The 20,524-nt window shown below is 46.3% G+C and overlaps 1 protein-coding gene across 1 annotated transcript in view; it reads right to left on the bottom strand.

The window, feature by feature from the left end:
• The window catches only part of ST6GALNAC2 (ST6 N-acetylgalactosaminide alpha-2,6-sialyltransferase 2), a 211,524-nt gene that overhangs the window by 95,953 nt on the left and 95,047 nt on the right, over positions 1-20,524 (bottom strand). The window contains exon 2 of the mRNA XM_069654673.1: positions 361-444. Coding sequence (XP_069510774.1) covers positions 361-444 — 84 coding nt within the window. The remainder of the gene's footprint in view (positions 1-360; positions 445-20,524) is intronic.

Raw genomic sequence — 20,524 nt, 5'->3', positions numbered from 1 at the left:
GTTCTCGAATTGTCTCGCTTTCCGTAAAGATGTCAAAACATGGCTATTTGTTTCACTGGCGGAGAGGCTTATTTGATGGCAGTCCCTTGCACCAAGATGCAGTTGTTCTGATGTAGTGATTTACAATGTATTGATTTATCTAATGCAGGTGAAACATGTGAGCAGGTGAGGCAGGTGCAGCTGTAAAGACAAGTGAGGGGTGACGAAATGTAGCTATGTAAGGTAAGAGGTGTGAATGGGGGTGTGAGACAGGGAATGTAGATGATATGTGCCGTGTAAGGGGCAGAGAGAGGACGGTGTCATTACTAAGCCGTGCATGGTTCGGCCCATAGCCCTTAAGCCCACCATGCTGCCACGTACCTTTTGCTCTCCGCTTTGTTGACCCGGCCGGCTTCTTCAAAGAGATTCTTGGAACCCAGTTGGATAGTGTTCTGCAGGAAGGAGCTGCAAGACAGAAAGTTGACAAGAGAAGGTTAGAGATCAGGCTCGGACTGGCTTATAGGGCAATAGGCCCATGGCCGAACCAAAAACACAAAATGCTTGGCCAGTCTCTTTGGTCAAAGTGGGCCACTTTTTTGGCCCAATTTGTGACAATTTGATGAGTTACTTCACTATGTGGCTAGTAGTTTTGACCAGTGTTGCTGAATAAATATTCTTTAAAATGCACAATTTGCATCACATTTTATCAAAATACTCCCCCTTGGTTACTATTCAAACAGTGTCACAAAAGGAATGAATTGCCATTTGCAACTGTGGGCCACTTTTTTATTTGTGCCCGAGCCTGTAAGCCATGCCGCCCGTGCTTCGGCCTGACAACAGCTCCCTGGGTGGTGCCCCCTGCGGCCCTCCTGTCCTATCTCCCCCACCCTGAAATACGCTTGGTTTGCAGCTTCAGATCTTTTGCATCAGTTTCTTTCTGGGGTAATATCCTTCAGCTTTCCATGTCAAAGGTCAGCATGCAAATGTGAGGCAACCTGAAGCAAGACTGGTTAAAGTTCACCTCCCTCCAGAGGCCGACTTCCTGTTTCTTCTTCTTCTAGTGTTCGAAATGTATAGTCGACACCCAAAATCCTGTATTTATTAAAGTTGCCCTTCTTATTTATGATTTTTGGGGTACAGAACAAAATAAGAATTAAAATATCAAGCATTGAAAGATAGCCATTCTCTTTATAGGCGCACTAGGATTCTGGAGCGGCTTGAGGCAAAGAGATGTATACAAGTAGCAGTTTATACGTAAAAACTTAAAACAATCAAACGTAAGAGTCAATATAGTCTTTACAGACGTTGCCAAAAGAATCCTCATCATCTCCCAGTTGCGCCTCGCAATTCATGCTGGTTAGCCGTGACCATATTTTGGATCGCCTCATGCTGTTCTCTTCACTTGCCTTCCCAGTGTGTTAAAGGGGCTGGTCCTACCCGGGTCTCAGTACCTGCACTTCTTACTTTTGAGCATTTGAGTACCTGCCCTTCTCAAAGCCTGAAAGAGAGTACAGGTACTCAACTATGTTGCGAGGTGAAAATGCAAGCTTTTCATTGCAATTTAAAGTTAGAAGCTTCTGCAGCCTTTACAGGGGAAAGCTGAGCCCTCTCCCTCCTCCTCTCTCCACCACCCGCAGTGCCCATAATGTCTCCTTCAGGGCCCACCCTGCAGAACAATAGGAGAGACAAGCATGCATGTACAGTGCTCTCGCCTTGGTGTCCTTTGATGGAGCTGGGATTGATTTGGAAAGTCTAGGACATTACTTTTTTAAGATTTTTCTTGTTATTAGCAGTGCCTATTCTAATATGTAAATGTTTAGTAATTGGAGTTGTGATGGAACGTTTTCTACTGAAAACTCGCACACAGCTCCAGTTACCTACCAAATTCCTTATTAGGCAATGAAATCGATCAGTAATAAAACTCTCCTTCTAAAGCTTAGTTTACAGCTATATTTGCTAGTTTGATATGGAAAAAAGAAAGTCTCATTTAATATGGATATTCAATATTAACACAATGCATAGGAGCAAACGAACTTTGTGTGAAAGGATCTCAGATACACTGCTTTACCAAAGTGTGTGCTCCTTGGCACATAATTTAATCTCACTGGCCACTGCCTGCAAACACCAGGGTGTGCCTAAAAGGGACCTGTGACCAAGGTGCCACACCGAAACGGCTATCGCTGAAAGCGCTGTGCCGTAATGTCCAGCTTCGTAGCTTGGTGAGTAACTGTACTTTTTTCATGTAAAGCACAGTACCTTGGAACCCGGCCGACCTTTAGCACTGTCATTGCAGGTTGTCTCACTTTTGGGGTTGATTTTTGAACTTGCTATTAACGCTTAAGACGCATTTTCGGCTGCAGTGAGCAGAAGGGTAACTCCTCTGCACTCACCAGAGTTCAGTCTGCTCTTTTGCTGGCAGGACATAAACACCACCCCCACCATAAACTTCGCCCTGCACTGTTTGAGGGCACGTGAGTTGACAGGCAGGGCAATGGCTTCTGTTTCGCTCTGGGCTCTCAAGCTAACACAGTTACCCAACATTCTATAGAAAGAGAAGACAATGAAACCGATAGGGTTTGTTGAACCAGGGGGCGTGCATCGGGGTGTGGGAGCACCTCCACTCTGGGGCTGATTCTCATCCTTCCATGGCACTAAATAATGTTTTTTCACCGCCAAGAAGAGAGGCTATTCTTAGGACTCTTAGAGCCTAAACCACAGAAGCATTTTATAATAGCTAAACCCCATTGGAAAACGTTTGGTGAATTAGGCCATTATTTCCATAGTGATGTGTACGTAAAGAACCCCGTGGAAAGGAAATCAGCGGGTGGTTCACGTTGTTTTCAGTCTCATGGCACGATTCTCAGCTCGGCAGAAAAGTAGTGTGGAAAGCTAACATTCTTCCCTCCAGTATCCAGAAACACCATCTTGATGTGGGTGTAAGTATTGGGGGGGGAGCTGTCTTGCTTACCAGCAGCAAATGCTGCTCAAATCTATTATTCCAGGGGCAGCGTGTGCACCAGTGTCACTGCAGGGATTTCCAAAAAGTCTGCCACTTTTCTGATTTACTAAAGGTTCCTTGAGCGTTCAGTAAATCTGAAAAGTGGGGCACCATCTTGAAAATGACTTGATTATAAAAGCAAAACGTGTGCAGTAGATGGTAACGACACCTCATGTGTGCTGTATTTGAACTCCTTTTTCTACATGCAAAACCTGGGCTTTGCCTTGCATTAGCTGCCCTGCATTACTTCTGGTTTTTAGGGCCGTAAACCGGGTACATGACAAAAATTAGTCCGCCACATTCTTACTTCAACAGAATATGGTGCTTTTAAGAAAAGTGGTGTTCCTCCATAGAGCAATACTTTTCTACTTTTGCACGCACCAGAATTGGGCCCTCATTGTCGCTCTGTTCATGGGGGAGATGCTTACAGCTGTGCAAATCATGAACACAGCACGTAGGTAACATGTTTAAAAATGTCTTTTAACATGCATACCTAAATCCAGTAGAACGCATGGCTTCTGGACAACATACTGTGTTATTCTGGTTGCGTTCTTCTAACCAGGTTGTGCTATCTGCTGCATTTAGATATGGAGCTTGTTGCATATTTCAATAGAAATATGCAAATATTGGGGCATGCTTTCTTTTTCCAGTGATGTTTGGTCCGTGTTTTAGGCACCTGGATACGAACAGAATTGTGCCAATGTCCTTGATGATTCCTGCATTTTTTCTCAATCTCCTCTTTCTGAATAATTTCATTTTTGTATTTTACGTGCTGATTTTGCAATTTCATTTTAATATTTTATTTGGGAATTAATTTCACTTTTCGCTCCTTAAGTTCTTTTTTTCTTTTTTTTAAGCGTCTTTTATTTGCTTTTGGGAATGTTTGTAAATGTTTTGGTTTTTTTATCTCCTGTCAGTAGGAGACCCCCTATTCGCTCAGGAATCATTAGTGTTCCAATCCTGAGTACTGTTTGGGTGAAAATGATGTGAAAGCACCCTAAATCTCAAGTCTACTGTTAAATTGGTGTAGGTCAATCAATCATGCAGTGGACATGGACGTCAAATAGAGTGGCCAAGAAGTACCTTGGAGCACCTTCACAGATTCTCAGAACTAACGTGTGGTAGGTGGCCCTTCCTCAAATATGGGGTGCCCTCCTGCAAACCACACTGCGCACAGGTACAGGATTTGTTTTCCGGTGCACTCTGCCGCGAAAACAGGGCTACTTCCTGTGCACACTTGGTTTTAGGGTGCAGCGGCACAGGGTCTCTGGCTGGAAAGGGCAAACATGCAGCCATGGCAGGATACAAACTTGATAAATCAACAAGATGAGGAGCAGGTAACCCATCTCTGCCAGCTCAGAGGCCAGCAAATTTTGCTGGCGATCGATTATTGATCGTGGGCAAAAATGAATAGCGCAACACAGCAAGCACCACCCCACGCCGCACAGCAGTGCATGCTGTGAGTTGCATAGACAAGATGGTAGACAGGAATAGGTGCATGCTGAGATCTATGCACATCGCTCAACCTGTCAAGGTTCTAATGTGCATCATCCGTTAAAATGCTGCTCCGCATATTAACATTGCGTTGAAATGTATCAGTTGAAATCAGCGGCATTCAAAGGTTGGGGCGCGAACCCCTTTGGGGGCCCCGGCCTCATGTCCAAGGGGTCATGCACCAACAGTCTGAAAAAAGAACACATTATTTAGAGTCTAGAATCTAGAGATTGGAGACTCTAGGCTCCAAAATAAAATCTGGTCTTCAGCTTGCAATAAATATGGCGTGTAATGGTAGCATTTACCTACATCTGGCTATCATTACACTACATTTCTTTCTGTCTAGCTTCTAGACAGAAAGACATGTAGTGTAATGGCAGCCAGATGTAGGTAAAAGGTACCATTACACACGATAGTCATTGCAAGCTGAAGACTAGATTTAGCAAAACACACCATTTGTAGCCAGCTGACAAATGTCAACAAGTATCTTTAAGCCCAGACATCCCAGTTACCCCAGTGCTTCCAAAATTCACTTGAGAAGAAGATTTCACACCAAGTAAAATAGAGTAGCACTGTAAGCAATTAAAAATAATGACATGACATGTGAATTATAATTGATTTTGGCTCAAAGTACAAAAGGGGATTTCTAGAAACAGACTGTCAAACTCTAAAAGTCCAAATCATGATAAGGGTAGTCAGGTTTATTGGCACTGGGAAGCGGCAAGGACACAAATCATTGAGATCAGAAGCAGAGAGGTGGAGCATAGAGCGATTGATAGAACATGGCCATATTGTGCACACTGTCCTGCTGCTTCAAAACAAACTAAAGGGTATGAAGGGGGCAGGGTGAAAATGTAAAGTTGCAAGTTAATCGCCATGCATCAATGTCACTCGCCCTCTTAGTTCTTAACATGCACACAAAATATGACTTAATCATCAAGAGTACATTTTCACTTTCCAATAGCTAGAAGCAAGTGCAAATCTGGGGCCTGAAAGAGGCTGCTTTTCTTGCTGGGGTTCATTAAACCAGACTGCGATACTCTGTCGACCTGTATCCGTGCATTGCAATGAAAATAAGTGATTTGTTCTTGTTACAAAACTAAAAATGCAAAGTGGCGTTTGCCTGATTCAACAATTAAGTCTTTGCTCTTACGGAGTGAATTGTCAAGGACTTCAAATGCCTGGCATTCAGCACAATCTCAGCCACTCATGGATACCCAGTGTTTAAGCGCTACACAAACAGCAAAGTACAGAGATATTGCAAATTGATTCTCAATAAGATGGGGCTGAGACTCGGACAGACTCCCGCAGCATTACAGCTAATACGCACACACCCTACAGTGTTTGGATTCAGCAACCCACATCGGACTCCTGATATTCCAACCCCTACTAAATGACTGTGGCTGTTTACAAAAGTATAAGGGTCATTAGAGCCTGCGCACACATGTACCGGGGGCAGAACCTCCCAGAACCCCTGTTGATCGGTTCAGGCTCCCTCGCTATGCTCGGCTGCTATGGCTTATCTGGGGGAAATGTTTATGCCCCTCCACTTAAGAAATTAACCAGCCGCCACTGGCCCTCGGACTGCGCTGGTAGCAAGGTGGGGGAGCACAGGGACTGTGGTGGGTCCAGGATGGGGAGACATGGAATAGTGGTGGGAGCAGGTGGGGAGAGCCCAGGGTCTGTGTTGGGGTGGGGGAACACAGGGGCCTGGCTAGCAGTGGGATGAGGGAGTCCATAGATTGTGATGGGAGCAGGTGGGGGAGCCCATAGACTATACTGGGAGCAGGGTGCGGCAACAGTTTGCGATAGTTCATAGCCATTTGGATTTACTGTCCATTTGGCATTTTTGGGGGGCCCCGGCATGCCCACACTTGCTCAGGGAGGCCCCAGCCAAAAAGGTTTCAAGACCACTGGTTTAAATGAACATTTTGAGGGTCATTGCAGGAAACTAGACATTTGAGGATTCAAAGGCACAAACGACCAATAGGCCAATAGGCCAGTGAAGTGGCATTGAACAATGACAGCGTTGGTGGCCCTTTGCCTCTAGTGCACTCAGGCTTAAAAGGACCACTTGCATTCCAGATGAGCTGCTCTGTCCTGCTGTCTTCGCACTACACTTATAGCCCCGCCCCTCGCCCAGGACAGCTTGAGATTGGCTAGCAGCCAGAATGGGAAGACTTGAGCATCAGGACTTGGTGCACTGGGCAGTAGCTGCCACCCCACGACTCCTTTAAGCAGGTGCGAAAGTTGAAATGTCCGAGTCTACGGGTGCATTAACCGCCTCCATCCATACCTACCTCGCCCCACTCCCACCTCCACATAAGGAGGATGACCGGCAGGCAGAAGGAATTGCCGAGAGCCCGTTAGAGCAGATTTCTCTGTGCAGTGCAACCCATGTACACAGCACTCACCCCAGAAGAGGTATGGACATGGGCAGCGGTGCTGGAGGTAGAAGGGAATATTACACCCAGGTGCTTGGTACATGTGCAAACTTGCAGGCTGCATGTAAGCCAGGACCAATCGTATTCCTGTCCTTTGCCAACGGCATGCACTCTGGCCCCATCCATGCAGTGCCCGTTGGGTCCATCAGGGAACATTGAACGAGCCCTGCTCATGCTCTACATTTACCCATTTGTGAGTGCGGGAAACTTGCAGTGGCCCATCCATACTGCATCTGCAATAGTTTGTGTGGGAAACCTGACTCTGAAGATCTAGGGCTCCCTCAACTTTAAAGCCTATGCTGTCCCTCTACCATTGTGTGACTGACATCTGCACTGGCTTTGCTCATGCGGCACCAGTCCCCATGTGCCAGGAAAGCTTGCACTGGTCCTGCCCATGCTGTATCTGTTTGTGCAGGAAGCGTGTACTGGCACTGCCCTTGCCACTTGCCGTGCCCATACTGGATCGTTTTCGTGGGGATACTGACTCTCACATTGCCATAGATATTTGTGAATGAGGCGTGCATTACCGTGCACATGCTACATATGTAATTGTTGCTGTACTTTCTGCTTGTCAATAAAGCTTGCAGTGTATGTGTAAGAAGTGGTTATATGTGATTTTACTGACAGAAAATTCAGAGTGCTACATTTCATCGTGACCAAAATACCCCAAAACCCTCTGATTTTCTACCCCTATAACACCACCCCAACCCCATCCTGACTCATTTTAACCAGATTAGGAGGTGAACTTCTTGCAAAGTTATGCACCTTTTTTCATAGAGACCCTACTTTCTGAATAGAACACCCGTCTAGTCATTAATTGCAAAGCTATTAAATACAGAACATGGTGTTTACACGCATATCACCTTATTCTTACATATTAATCTTATTCTGAGTTACGTCTCTCTACTATGACTGTTTCTGGAGGTGGCCTGGCCTAAAGGCAAAGAGATTGGTTTCGTGGCCGGTAGGGAGCCTAAGAAAGGCTGGTAGAGTTGAGCAGGGGCGGTCACATGCCTAGACATCTTAAGCTTTCCATGCTGGCCTCTCCATCTACATCTGTTTTCTCGGTATGCTACCAGTGCTGGCAGCGCAGTGTGCCCCTTTGCCAGCTGTCCCATGCTCTGTCTATATTCCCATTTCTCAGATAGAGTTACAGCTCACAAGTACCAACTGTGTCCCTGGGTGTCAAGTGACTCAAGGGGTGGGAGCCAGTGGAAATCCCAGGGATTAGCAGGAACAGCCTCCTCTCCTGCAGGGCATTGCCGGGTGTATGCCAGCTTCAGAGTGTGAGGGTGGATCGACCTTGCTGGCTCTGCATTATTAGAACAAGAGACCAGTGTCACACAGCCACCATGATTTCTTGAACCAGCCCTGGGGATATGAAAAGCCATTGAGACCTTGGTGAAAGCAGAAGTGTAGAGGTGAACTGGTGTAATGGCTTGGCAGGCGAAGAACGATAGTCTGGAGGTTGCCCAGATTAATGACAGAGGTTATGATTCATTATAAGCCTTCCTCTATCTTTTTGTTCATGTGTATCTAAGTGTGTGTGTGTGTGTGTGTGTGTCTGTTTCTGTATCTGTGTGTGTGTGTCTATGTATCTGTATGTGTGTATATCTCTGTGTATATGTGTAACTCTGTGCGTGTGCGTGTGCGTATGTGTTTGTATGCATTTGTCTCTGTGCATGTCTGTATGTTTGTGCATTTGTGTGTGTGCATACCTGTTTATGCGTGTGTATATCTCTGGGTGTACCTGTATGTGCGTTTGTATGTGTGCATGTGTGTGTGTGCATCTATGTGTGTGTGTTTGTATCTCTGTGTGTGCGTATGTGTGTGTTTGTGCGTGTATGCATGTGTGTGTGTGTGTGTGTATCTGTGCATGTGTATGTGTGTGGGTTTGTGTGTATATGTATATGTGAGTGTATACGTTTGTTTGTGTGTGTGTATATATCTTTGCATTTGTGTATGTGTGTATCTGTGTGTGTGAATATCTATTTGTATGTGTACCTCTTTGTGTATGTGTCTCTGTGGGTGTGTATCTATGTGTGACTGTACCTGTGTGTGTGTGTGTCTACGTATCTGTGTGTGTGTATCTGTGTGTATGTGCGTATCTCTGTGCATACGTGTGGGTGTGTGTATCTGTGTGTGCGTCTGTGTAGCTATGTACCTCTGTGTGTAACTGTGGGTGTACATTTTTGTGTGTGTGTGTCTGCGCATACGTATGTGTGTGTGCATACATGTGTGCATGTGTCTGTAATTAGGTGTGTATGCAAGGCTGGGGCCCACGGATAATGACATTTCTTTGATAGGGGCATAGCATGTTTTGCTGGTGTTTTTGAGCAAAGCCAACCTAAATGTATCTGAAGGAGCATTAGGGGTGTGGGGAGTATACTACAATGGGACTAGCTGGGTACTACTGTGTCATGCACTTTTGTACTCACATTAAGGACAAAGCCAACATGATGAGTGTGCTTACATGGGGATGGCATGTTTCCTTACTGTGGCATGGCATTGTTTTACTGGTGTAAAGGTGAAAGGCAACATTATAAGTGTTGTTACATGGGGATGAAGGGGTAATTTTTGCAGCCCCCAAGGCAATGGTGTCTTACCCTAGCATGACATTGTTTGACTGGCATTAGGGACACATACAACATGATGAGTGTTCTTAGATGGGGAGAGAGGGCTTTGTGTAGCCAGCAAGGGCATGTTCTCTTACTGTGGCATGGCTTTTTATTTTTACTGGCCTTAAGGCAATCCCAACAGGAGCATGTTCTTAGGTGGGGATACTGGCAAATGTTGGCACAGCCAGCTTGACCATGTTTTGTTACAGTGGCCCTCATTATGAGTGTGGCGGAAAGGCAACAACGGCACCAGTAGTGTTACCGGCACCATTGTTACCTCTCCACCACACTACGAATTCTGCTCGCGGGTGCCAGACTGCACGCCTGGTGTGACCAGGCGTGCATCCAGGCAACCGCGAGCAGAACTCATGATTGCACCAGCACTGTTATTAACGGTGCCACTGCAACCATGCTCTGACCCCCAATCTGCCCTATAGGGCTGAATGGGCGACGGGAGGCCGGCCATAACGGCACCCGCGAATGGGCAATTACCGGGTCCACCAAACTCAGCATGACCCGGTTATTGCCCATTTGCGGGTGCCGGAAAAAAAACAACTCCGGCGGCAGCCGTGCCCTTCGTAAGGGGCACTGCCAGAGTTATAGTGAGGCCAGTGTCTTTAATGCCATCATTTATAACACAAATGTCTTGGTGGGAGAACCCCTGCCCCCTGAATCCCCCTCGATTGGTTTGCGCTCCCTCGCTACGCTTAGTTACTTTTGCGCATTCGGCTAGGGGCAGGACATGCCCCTCTCCCGCTGCGGGCTCCCCTTCGGGTGGGCCTATTCCATTAGCTGCAGGCCCTACATGTTACACAATCCTGCCTACGCCTCCGGGTGGAAGGCCAGCTAAAGCACACATCTGGAGGATGGTGGGGCACAAATAGGATCTCACGCCTCTCAACACACGCCTAATAACCTCCCAAAAAAAGGCAGAGAAAGGTTATTCACAGTTTAAAAGCACAGAGCAAAGAGGCGGTTCAGCCTGCAGTCTGCTCTATACAAGTGTTCATAATTTATCAAAAAATGACTGAGAAAATGTAGCTTATAACTAATCATAGTAAACTACTTTGATTTACTGGAATGCAAGCTTTAGATATGGACAATGAGCATTTATCTCAGGTTTTCTCCCCTTTTCCTCAAAGGGGCAGCACCACAGTATTAAGGGGTGCCCCTCTCCCCCTCTATGTTCAAAAGGTGCATGCCCCGTGTATGAGCCATAGGCTGTCATGTGGAAATGGCAAATATGCAATTGCCTTGCTCAAGTTAGCCGTCTTGGTGCCACGCGGCATACATTGGTTTACCCCAGATATTGGTACTGTACAGCCTGCCTGACCCCTTCATCTGCCCCCCCCCCTTTGCATTTTTGAAGCGGGACCCCAATAGCAATTCGGACGCCCTGAATTTAAAGGACCATCAGTGACAGTGCAATAAAGAATACTTTTTGAGAAGAAAACAAAGTTTACACAGACACAGACAACTGAATGGATACAAAGGCTCCACGTGAATATGTCGCCTGAAAAATGTCGTCGGGGTGGCAGATTTATTTTCCCGACCCCTAAAATACTTTACCCAAATATTCTAGGAGGGGTGTCATTTGCCATTATAAACTCCAATACTAGAATATTTGAGGAAAGTGTTCTTTACTGAGGGTGTTTATTTGGGGAAACGCCGCCCCCTGGCAACCTTTCCCTTCACAAGATGTTCACTGGAGCCCGATACAAATGTCTCAGTGGATGAATAGAGCCCGGTGGCTTTGCCGCTGTGCACTTAATCTGACATCGTTACAGCGCTCTTAGATGCCTTTAGGAATAGCCAGGTCTGTAATACAAGGCCGGAGTGATGTATTGTGGGTAAGGTGGGCGAGCATGGCGAGGCCCGGGTTCAAACAGAGGCGCCAGCCTGACCCTCGTTTCGAGCCGGTACCCCCAGACGCCACGGGCCCCACCATGGCCGCCCAGTATCCACACGATCAGCATTAAAAAAAAAAATCAAACTCAGCCTAGGCTGTTTGCTGCAGGCCCGCCCACACACCACCCTCTGATCCATGACTTCCTGTCCTGCCCCCAGACAACACGATTGACTGGGGTCAGAACAGGGAGTCACTCGGTGCAGGAGGCAGGCGTGCAGCAGGCCTGCAGCTACGCATTAAGGTAGGCCCCACTCCCTGCCCTATCTTCCCTTTTTGGGCATTTATTTCCGTTTTGCCGGTGCTGCGCTGGCAAAATGGAAAGCAATGCCCAAATATGGAGAAAAAATTATCTGGCCCTGATGCAGTCTCAAGTGCTGAGAGGGCAGCAGGGGCACGTTTATTTTGATTTGTTTCCTGGGGGAGAGAGGTATTTCATGGGCTCAGCCCGTGATGGTCTCCTAGAGCCAGGCCTGACCCCCAGACTCAGCAATACTGCCTATCCCAAACACTCGAGCTATGTGTTTTGGGGGCAATTCGACCAATTGTTGGTCGAGCAATAGACTGTGCTTCCTATTGCTGCAAGCAAGCTTCCATTGGCTTGCAGAGCAACACATTGGGCCTAATTGCAGAACAAATATTGCAGTTACCCCTCAGCGGTATGACATTACTGCCATGGTTAAATACCAGATGGATACGAAATACAGTCACATGTTTTTCTTTGTTTCTAGCTACTACACACAAAAGAAAATATCAGCGGAAACTGCTCAACATGGTAAAGGGCATCCGGTCATGATACATTTACATATCAGGGACCAGGGTCGAAATGGGGCATACAATCGGTCCAGGGACCAATGAGAATTGGCCCACAATACAATTAAGTACAGAACAGACTGAGCACTGTTCAAGGACGTTTTTTTCTGGTCAAATATGCTTTAAATAATGCATCTGAAGCCATATTTGTTTAGTAACATTTGTTCAAACTAGTGTAGTAACTGGTGAAACTGTCCCACTCTAAGACAACTGGCCCATCCTAGAATCATGTGATGGAACTTGCCTTATAGACCAGTCCTAACCTTTCAGGGGCTGGCAACTGACCTCTAAAGCACAGACCTCGTGCCCATCAGCACTTGTGTGCACTGTTCACACCTGACGCATTCTTCAAATGGCCAGGGCGGGATTTGGTGCTGCCCTTTTTAAAGACCAGAATGTTGACAGTTACTTTCAGTGGTATTCTTACTGCTGGCAGCAGCCTTAAAGCCTGTACTGAGATATGGCCCATATCGTATATTCTACAGAGGACTCCCAGAGTGCTCAGCACTAACTGCGCCCCAACCCTCAGGCAAGTGTGAGAGTAAACAGGACATTGCCAAAGTAAATCAGAGTGTGACAGGAGAGACGAAACTGTGGTGCTGTGTAACCAGGTTGACCAACTATAGTCCTCACGGGCCACAATCACAACAGGTTTTCAGGGTAAGCATATGTTAAATGTTACACTTTAAAGGTATTTGTACTGTGCATCGTCACCAACAGAGTTGGTCCCCAGGCGCTCTGGCAGATCTGCAAGCGAGAAGGTGGGGTGGGTTAGTAGGGTGAAGAGGGAGTAGGATAGTAAGAGGAGTCGTGTTCTGTTGGAAGCTTCATCTCGGTATACACCGTGCACTGAGCTTTGGTGCAAGTATCGGAGCAATGTCAGACCTCGTGCGCTGTTGGTGCGGCTTATGTGTTTTTGTGGTGTGGTGAAGTGCATACAGCTTGCAGTGCGAGAGGTGGTTGTGTGAGTTCTTTGAGTGATTTAAGTTTGCAGAGAGTTAGAACTTTTTTTGTTAGTGGGTTATATATTTTGTAATCTTTGTGAAGCTAATCTTCACAGTATGGCTGAATGCCTAGATTTCGGGAATCCTGCATGGTGTGACAACAGCTAGATAGTCGAGCGTGAGCGCCACGCCCAACAGAACAATTGGGTATAGTACTGTACGCATCTGGATTTGAGAAACAATTGAGCAATTCAGCACAATCCCAAAACACAGCTAGATTTGAGAGTCCTGCATAGTGGGAGAGAGGCCTACCCCTAACAAAACAATTGAGGTTTTAGCGTGGCGCACTCCCTGTTGTATTATAATGAATTATGTATAGGGTTTTTATTCAAATCAATTATGTGTAATGAGGTTGGACTGTCTATTCTCCACCATTGGGTGTCGGAGCAGAAGTTTTAGTGTCCTCTTTCCTACTATCTATGTGAATTTGTCTGCTGGAACTTCATGTGTGGTACAGGCCGGGATGCTATAGGTGAGGCCTCTAGGTGCTCCCAACTTGGTCTGTGTTTCATATACCATACGGTAATGTAAATAATGGCTATTTAGTTTCGCTGTATACAGCATCTAGTATGGATATCCTGAAAACCTGGAATTAATCTGGCTCTTGAGGACTGGAGTTGGTCATTCCAAGTTGTTACACTACAGTGTCGCTTCTTCACATATCAAAGCCACTGGCGGGTGACCTTCGCGGGAATCGCGAGACCCCCTGGCAAGCCTGCACCTCTGAAGGTAGTCTGGCAGCAGCCCGTACTGTTACTGACTCTGGCCAAGCCCAAGCGGCCTTTCCGAGACAACAACATGACCTTACATTTCCAGTCATGCCTCAAGACCTGCTCCACTTTTATTTTAAGCTCCTGGGAAAATTGAGATAAATGGCAAAGGGGAGTGGAGAACATGTGACGCAGCAATGAAATGTTAGTGAAGTCGGTTCATGTCGCCCTGACCCTCTTGGCAAACCACCCTCCGTTACGTTGAGTGTCTTGACTGCAGAGGCTCGTATGGAGAAAAGACTCATGCAGCACATCACAGTGAAGCACCGAGGAACTCACTCAGTGGCGTTTTATCCCAAAAGACTGTGCATCCTGTGTGTAACCGCTAAGCCGCTTAGACAATCAAGTGAATTTGAATTTGAAAATACTGATGCTGGACATCTCAATTGAAGCAGGGTGTGGGAAAGCTGCAGAGACATGACCTTGCAACTGCTGGTGTCGCCCTCTGATGACGCCCACAGCGCGTAAGTTGCTAAGGGTGTGTATGTTCCCTAAATTCCTGCAAGGAATCTGTGTAGGCTGCGCACACTCCCGCAATTAATTAATGGCTCGACCAGAGGCAAACTAGGCGAGTGCCTCAGCTGAAAGGCGTTCACACAGAGGGTCCTCGGGGGCGGCTGTGTGGATTCTCGGAGCATCTGTCGAGACTCCAGCATGGCCGAGGCATTTGAATGCTCTGCCTGTGTACAATATCTGACTTACAAAAGCCTGGCCCGAAGCAGAACTCTAAAGGGAAGCCAGCCACGCTGTGACAGCGAGGGAGGGGCACCAATTACAGCGGAAATGCGACGGAATGCTGATGGGGGGCATAGAGTGCCATGACAGTGTCAAGAATGTCTCCCGGGCCCTTGCTGTTGAAGACCGAAAGTGCGAGAGCCATAGCCTGCTTTGTTTGTTATGGAAAGCGAGTTGTGTTGAGCAGTGGCCGAAGTGTACAAAAAGAAGTAATGGAGCTATGTTCCATGCCGGTCTGCCCCACTCTTCTCAAACCCCATCGCTACGCACCCTACCACACACAATCCATACCCCCAAACAAACACACCTATTATTTAAGGGAATGTTCAGTGCAGTGTGCAAGCTTCAACTTCTTCCTACACTTTTATTTTAAAACAATACCGTTCCACAATGGTTCCTTTTAAATAAAAGTATAGGAACAGTGAAACTTAAAAATAAAAAGTATAGAGCACCGCTCCCGCCCACTTCGACCTCTGGTGTTGAGCATGTGATTAGCAGCAGGTGGTCGCGTGCATCCACAGCTTGTTTTCGGTGAAGCAGCCGGAATAATGAGCATAGCTCTGTGCTGTAGGAAACATGCTGATAACCCTGCAACATGGCGTCACCATAGCCAGCTCTGATGTTAGGTTGGCAGGGCAGTCCTTGCACGCGTTCACCTCTGCTCCAATCATGCCACCCATTTCACTGCTTTGGCATTCATGGAGCGGGCATCAGTGCCGGGCAGACCCCCCCCCACACAAAAATCTCTGAGGGACCCATAGAGCCAAACCCCCCCAATCCAAAGAATGGAGTGCACTCAACAGGCTGAGTACTTACTCCAACCACAATGAGGCAGCAACTCAGATGCTCCACAGATATAACCCTATGGAAGAGATGTGTGAAGCCGTCTGATGGTCTACTCTACACTCCCAGTGGAAGAGTTCCCTTCTGGATTCAAAAGTCAACATCTCTTTTGGCCTCACTGTTAGCCAGCTCACTTCAAAGGTGTTACTGGTCTACGGTACGACCTACTTCCAGTTCTGAGACAGCTGTACCCAAGAGCTGGAAACATGAAAGAGCTTTAAGCAAAGTAAGAGAAAGTTACTTCCTACAGAAACTCTGGTACTTTGTACAATCAGTACCCGCATGCCCTCCTCAGTCAAGGTGTTGGTGTGTATATATATATTCACTGAAAAAACTTTAGTTAAGGTGATCAGATTTAACGCAACAAAACCCTTGAAGTTCAGTGGATGTGATAATGATATTAACTTGGTGTCTCCCTGTTGTTGATCCCTTCCACCTAAGGATGTGTTATTTATCTAGCGCTTGCGCCTCAGCGCTTTACATAGAACATATATGCATACAATATGACTCAATCAGAGTTGGTAATCATTTATCAACCTCAGGAGGATGAAAGGCTTAGTTTGCCTTGCGGGGATTCAAACCTGCAACCTGCAGTTCACAGAAGAGAGAGCTCAACTCACTGAGCTATCTTGCCGGCTTCTATCTTGTATATCATTGTGAATCCCACCTGTTATGTAAGTGCTCATGGGCTTTGCAACAGGGGGGGAGGCCGGGTTAAAATGATCATCACTTCCCACATCCGCTGAATTTCAAGGGATTTGCTGCATTAAATCTGATCTCCTTAACTGTCCCTTAACCCAAGGTTTTCAGCGAATTTCAAGGACTTTGTTATACCATAGTTTATTCAAGGGCCACTAGCCATGGCCTTTGGTTATGGCCAGTGTTCAGCCGTGGCCACTGTACATATTGCACCAATAGGTTTGTTTAGGACCCACTAGCAATAGGTTTGTTTAGGACCCACTAGCCACGTCCATTGCAGGTGACCTATAGGTTTCTTTGGGGCCCAGTAGCCATGAACTTCGGCGGTGGCCACTGAGCATGTTGCACCAATAGGTTTCTTTGGGGCCCACTACCCATGGCCTTTGGTCATGGCCACTTTACATGTTGCACCAATAGGTTCCTTTGGGCCCCCTAAGTATACATTTTTTTTTGCTCTCTTCCAATTCCCACGGTTTTCCCCTGATATTCCCCTGAAAATGAACAACAGATACAGAGGCAATGAACCAGTCAAGAACAGGGTAATCCCCCGGCATTCCAGCGATAATGGGAAAATGCTGAAAAATAAAACATGACCTCTTCCCAGTCCTCACAGACACTCACCAAATGCCCCCTCCTCTTTCCATGGTCCCCCCAGACCCCTCAACTGCTTTTTCTCTCCATGGCCCTCTTCCATTACCCCCTTTCACTCTTTTGTTCATGTGCCGCATTTTCTTTTCTTGCGTTATTATCGTGGTAATCTTGTGAGATTCCTCTGGTATTCCCCTGATTACTTGAAAACGTTTGAACTGTAACTGGCTCCCCAGACTACTCCCAACGCTCCAATTTCCCATGGTATCATCTGCCCCCTCCCCACCTCTAGCCTGATGCAATGTCATCCCTTTTCCTCCTCCAAATAACTTTTTTTTGCACTTTTTGTTTTCTCATTCCCCAAGGTATTACTGCAATAATCGCACCAGGGAGTCAAGGGTGTTGGCGACCTGCAGGTGGCCTGTTTGCCTGCTCCGGAAACCCTGCCCAGCTGATCCTGTTTGGCCCCGCCCACCTGCTGAACACTTAAATCGTCCCCGGCTTCCCTGTGAGGTTGAAGCCCGCGATGAGTCAATGGCGCAGGGTACTGGTGACCCGCAGGGGGCCCGTTCGCATGCTCTGGAAATCCTACCCAGCTGATACTGTTTGGCCCCGCCCACCTGCTGAACACTTACATCTTTCCCGGCTTCCCCACGAGGGTGAAGCTCGTTCGGAGTCAAGGGTGCGGGTTGTTAGGAGACGAGAGAGTGGGCCCTGCCCTGCCACAAAACTGCAAGAAAGGTAAAGAATCGACCCTGGAATTCCCATATCTGCTGAATATTTCTTCATTGTTTTGGCACTCTGACACGGCATATTCTGCCTTAAAAGCACCCCTAGCTCACCAAAATTGACAGGCAGGGGAGGAAAAACTTTTGAAATCCAGTAGTAAATTATGCCAGGAGGAGGTTGACTAAACCCTTTTCAGCAGTCGAGTGTGCTCCATTTAGCTTTGCCGAAACTTGCCTGAACTCACCAGTACCACCGCTATGCTAGCCCTTCCTATGCAGAAATATACCAAGGAACTAGGGGAGGGCCCTGCATCCGCCCCATCTTTGGCCCTGATCTGCGTTAGTTTTGAGGTCGTCCCAGATGGATAGTAGTGCTGTTTCCGTTCCTCTCGCTGGTCTGAAACTGATTTGAGCTTGGTCCAGCAGATGGTGTTTTTCTATGTGTTCTTGGGTTAGTTTATATACGTAGGTTTCTAGAAGTTTTTCTGGGTAGGGGATGTTAGAGATCGGCCTGTAGTTGGAAAGGTCCTCTATGTCACCACTTGTGTTTTTCAGGAGTGGCTTGATGTATGCTGATTTGAAGATCCTCAGTACAGTCCCTGTTGCTAGTGATAGATTTGGAAGGCTCTTTGTTTTTGGCGTGGCTGGTTTTCTGATAGCTATAGCCATTAAGGTTGCTCAGTGGGTTGAGCACTTGCTGCTGCAATGTGTGTCTGCTTTGCGGGTTCGACTCCCGGCAAGTTCAACTCAGTCTTTCATCCTGCTGAGGTTGATAAATGAGTACCAACACAGGTTGAGTAATATTGTATGTATATTTGTTCTATATGAAGCGTAAGTGCTATATAATAACACATCATTATCGTTTGGTCTTGGGCATCTGCTTGCATTCACAGTTATTTGGTAATATGGGCCTATACACTCTGATATTAATGATACATATGGTGATCCATTCTTGTATAAATGTACATCACTTTACAGTGATTGCGTAACCATATTTTTCGTAGTGCACTTAGAAGCAATGCTATGTGATGCCACTTCCTGTTTGGTCAAGAGGTGAAAGGTTGTGTTCCATCGCTTATCGTGATGTCACTTTGCGGTGGGGTCAAATGACATCACTTCCTGTGATGTCATCAGAGGGCAAGGGTCATGTGATGTCACTTCCACTACCCCTGGCATTTTGGTGAAATGGCGTCCCTGGATTTACTGTAGAAATGACAATGATGTGCAAATGGAATTTCTTTAAGAAATGTCTCTAATATCATATTGTTTTTTGTTTCTCCTTTTGACATGCATGTTTGCCCTTCTCTTTTTCATTTCGATTGACATATATATTGACGTGATTATAATGTATTCTTGTTGTAATGGAGTTACTGTAACATGGTAATTTCTGATATTGGGCATCACAGACTGGGTGATGCCTGGACTGTCAACGTGGATAATAATGTCCCATTCTAAGAATAGGGACTTTCATGTAAATAGCGTTTTCCGGGGGGTGCCCGGTCCCCGGACCACCCATGTACTCGACGCTCCTTGACAACGGCAGTAGAGAGAGTGAGGACAGCTGGGGGTATCACCCCATTACTGCGCATCACAACATTCCACAGATGAAAATGTTGAAGATTTTATTGCGAATTTCGCAGCAATTCTATGTGAGGGGGGGGATAGGGAAATAATACATCTTAGGGGAGTATGGGGGAGCTGTGAGGAGGTCTCCCCGTATATAATTGTTTGAAATGAAGAAAAACTATTTATATTTTCATCTGCGGCATGTTTATTTGCAGTATTCACATAGATCCCAGCTGGGACAGTGGCATGTTCATTTGTTTATGTTCTAATGTCTTGACTGAGCGATCTGTCAGGTTTATTGTGGGTGGATGAGCAAGTCTGGTTCACTGGCCCCTATTTTTCTTTTTTTTTTAATTGTATTTGGTTTAAATTAAACCTGTACCAATCAGAAAATCAATTAAACTGACATATGAACACATAGAAAATCCATTTACAAGTCAACCATAAGAATATATACAAATTATTTACAGAAAAACCAGAAACAAATCAATTAAGTTAAAAGAAAGACGATAAGTGAATACATTTCAGATTGCAAATATTATAAGAGAAAAAAAATCTAGATAGCAGTCGAGAGTACTACCCTACCAGGATCACACCATAGTTATGAGGATGACACCCCAGTCAGACAACAGATTAAGGCTTTTAATAAAGCCCGACAGAGCAAGGTCTTCATGAGAGTTTAGAATATTTAGGCATCTTTTCCAAATAATGTCATCAACACATCCCAATCGGTACTTGAAAAGGGACGCCATGTACTTATTCCTACGTGTATTCAATGCATTGAAGTCAAGTGCCAGATGGCCCTTATACATCCTTAAAGCACCCGAAGAGCAGGTTCAAAACTCTACCCGACCGGGCAAGATGTCCGCACTGCACCTTACTTGGAATTATGGAAATGTATTTGTGAGTTTATTTTGCTGCTCCGGCATCGCAACTAGAAACTGCCCTTCAAATGAATAAGCCTTATGGAAATCATAGGGCGGTGGAAAGGACGAATAAATGAAGGAGGCGAATCCACACGCAAACGCATCCTTTCTTTCTCCAGAGCTTTTGTTGGCATGTTTCTAGTAGGCCTGACCAGGCATGCAAATGGAAATGCAAATGGCTGCACATTCAGCCTCCTGTGCTTTTCTTTGGGATATATGCGTGGGCCTCCAACAGAGGTTCTCCAATGCTTCAAGCAACCCTGGCTAACCCGCCTTGAATAAAAAGCCCTCACTTTGCAAGAATTATAGACCCATCACCAATGCCCCCTTCTCTAATCCTGGACAAAGCTGCAGTTGTTTAACTACACGCTCAGGCCATGGGGCTCAGGCTCCTCCGGGACTTCCAATCCGAT

Source organism: Ambystoma mexicanum, chromosome 3q, assembly GCF_040938575.1.
Source record: "Ambystoma mexicanum isolate Mex_15411 chromosome 3q, UKY_AmexF1_1, whole genome shotgun sequence".
Lineage (NCBI taxonomy): Eukaryota > Metazoa > Chordata > Amphibia > Caudata > Ambystomatidae > Ambystoma > Ambystoma mexicanum.
This window is presented reverse-complemented; position numbering and strand designations above follow the sequence as displayed.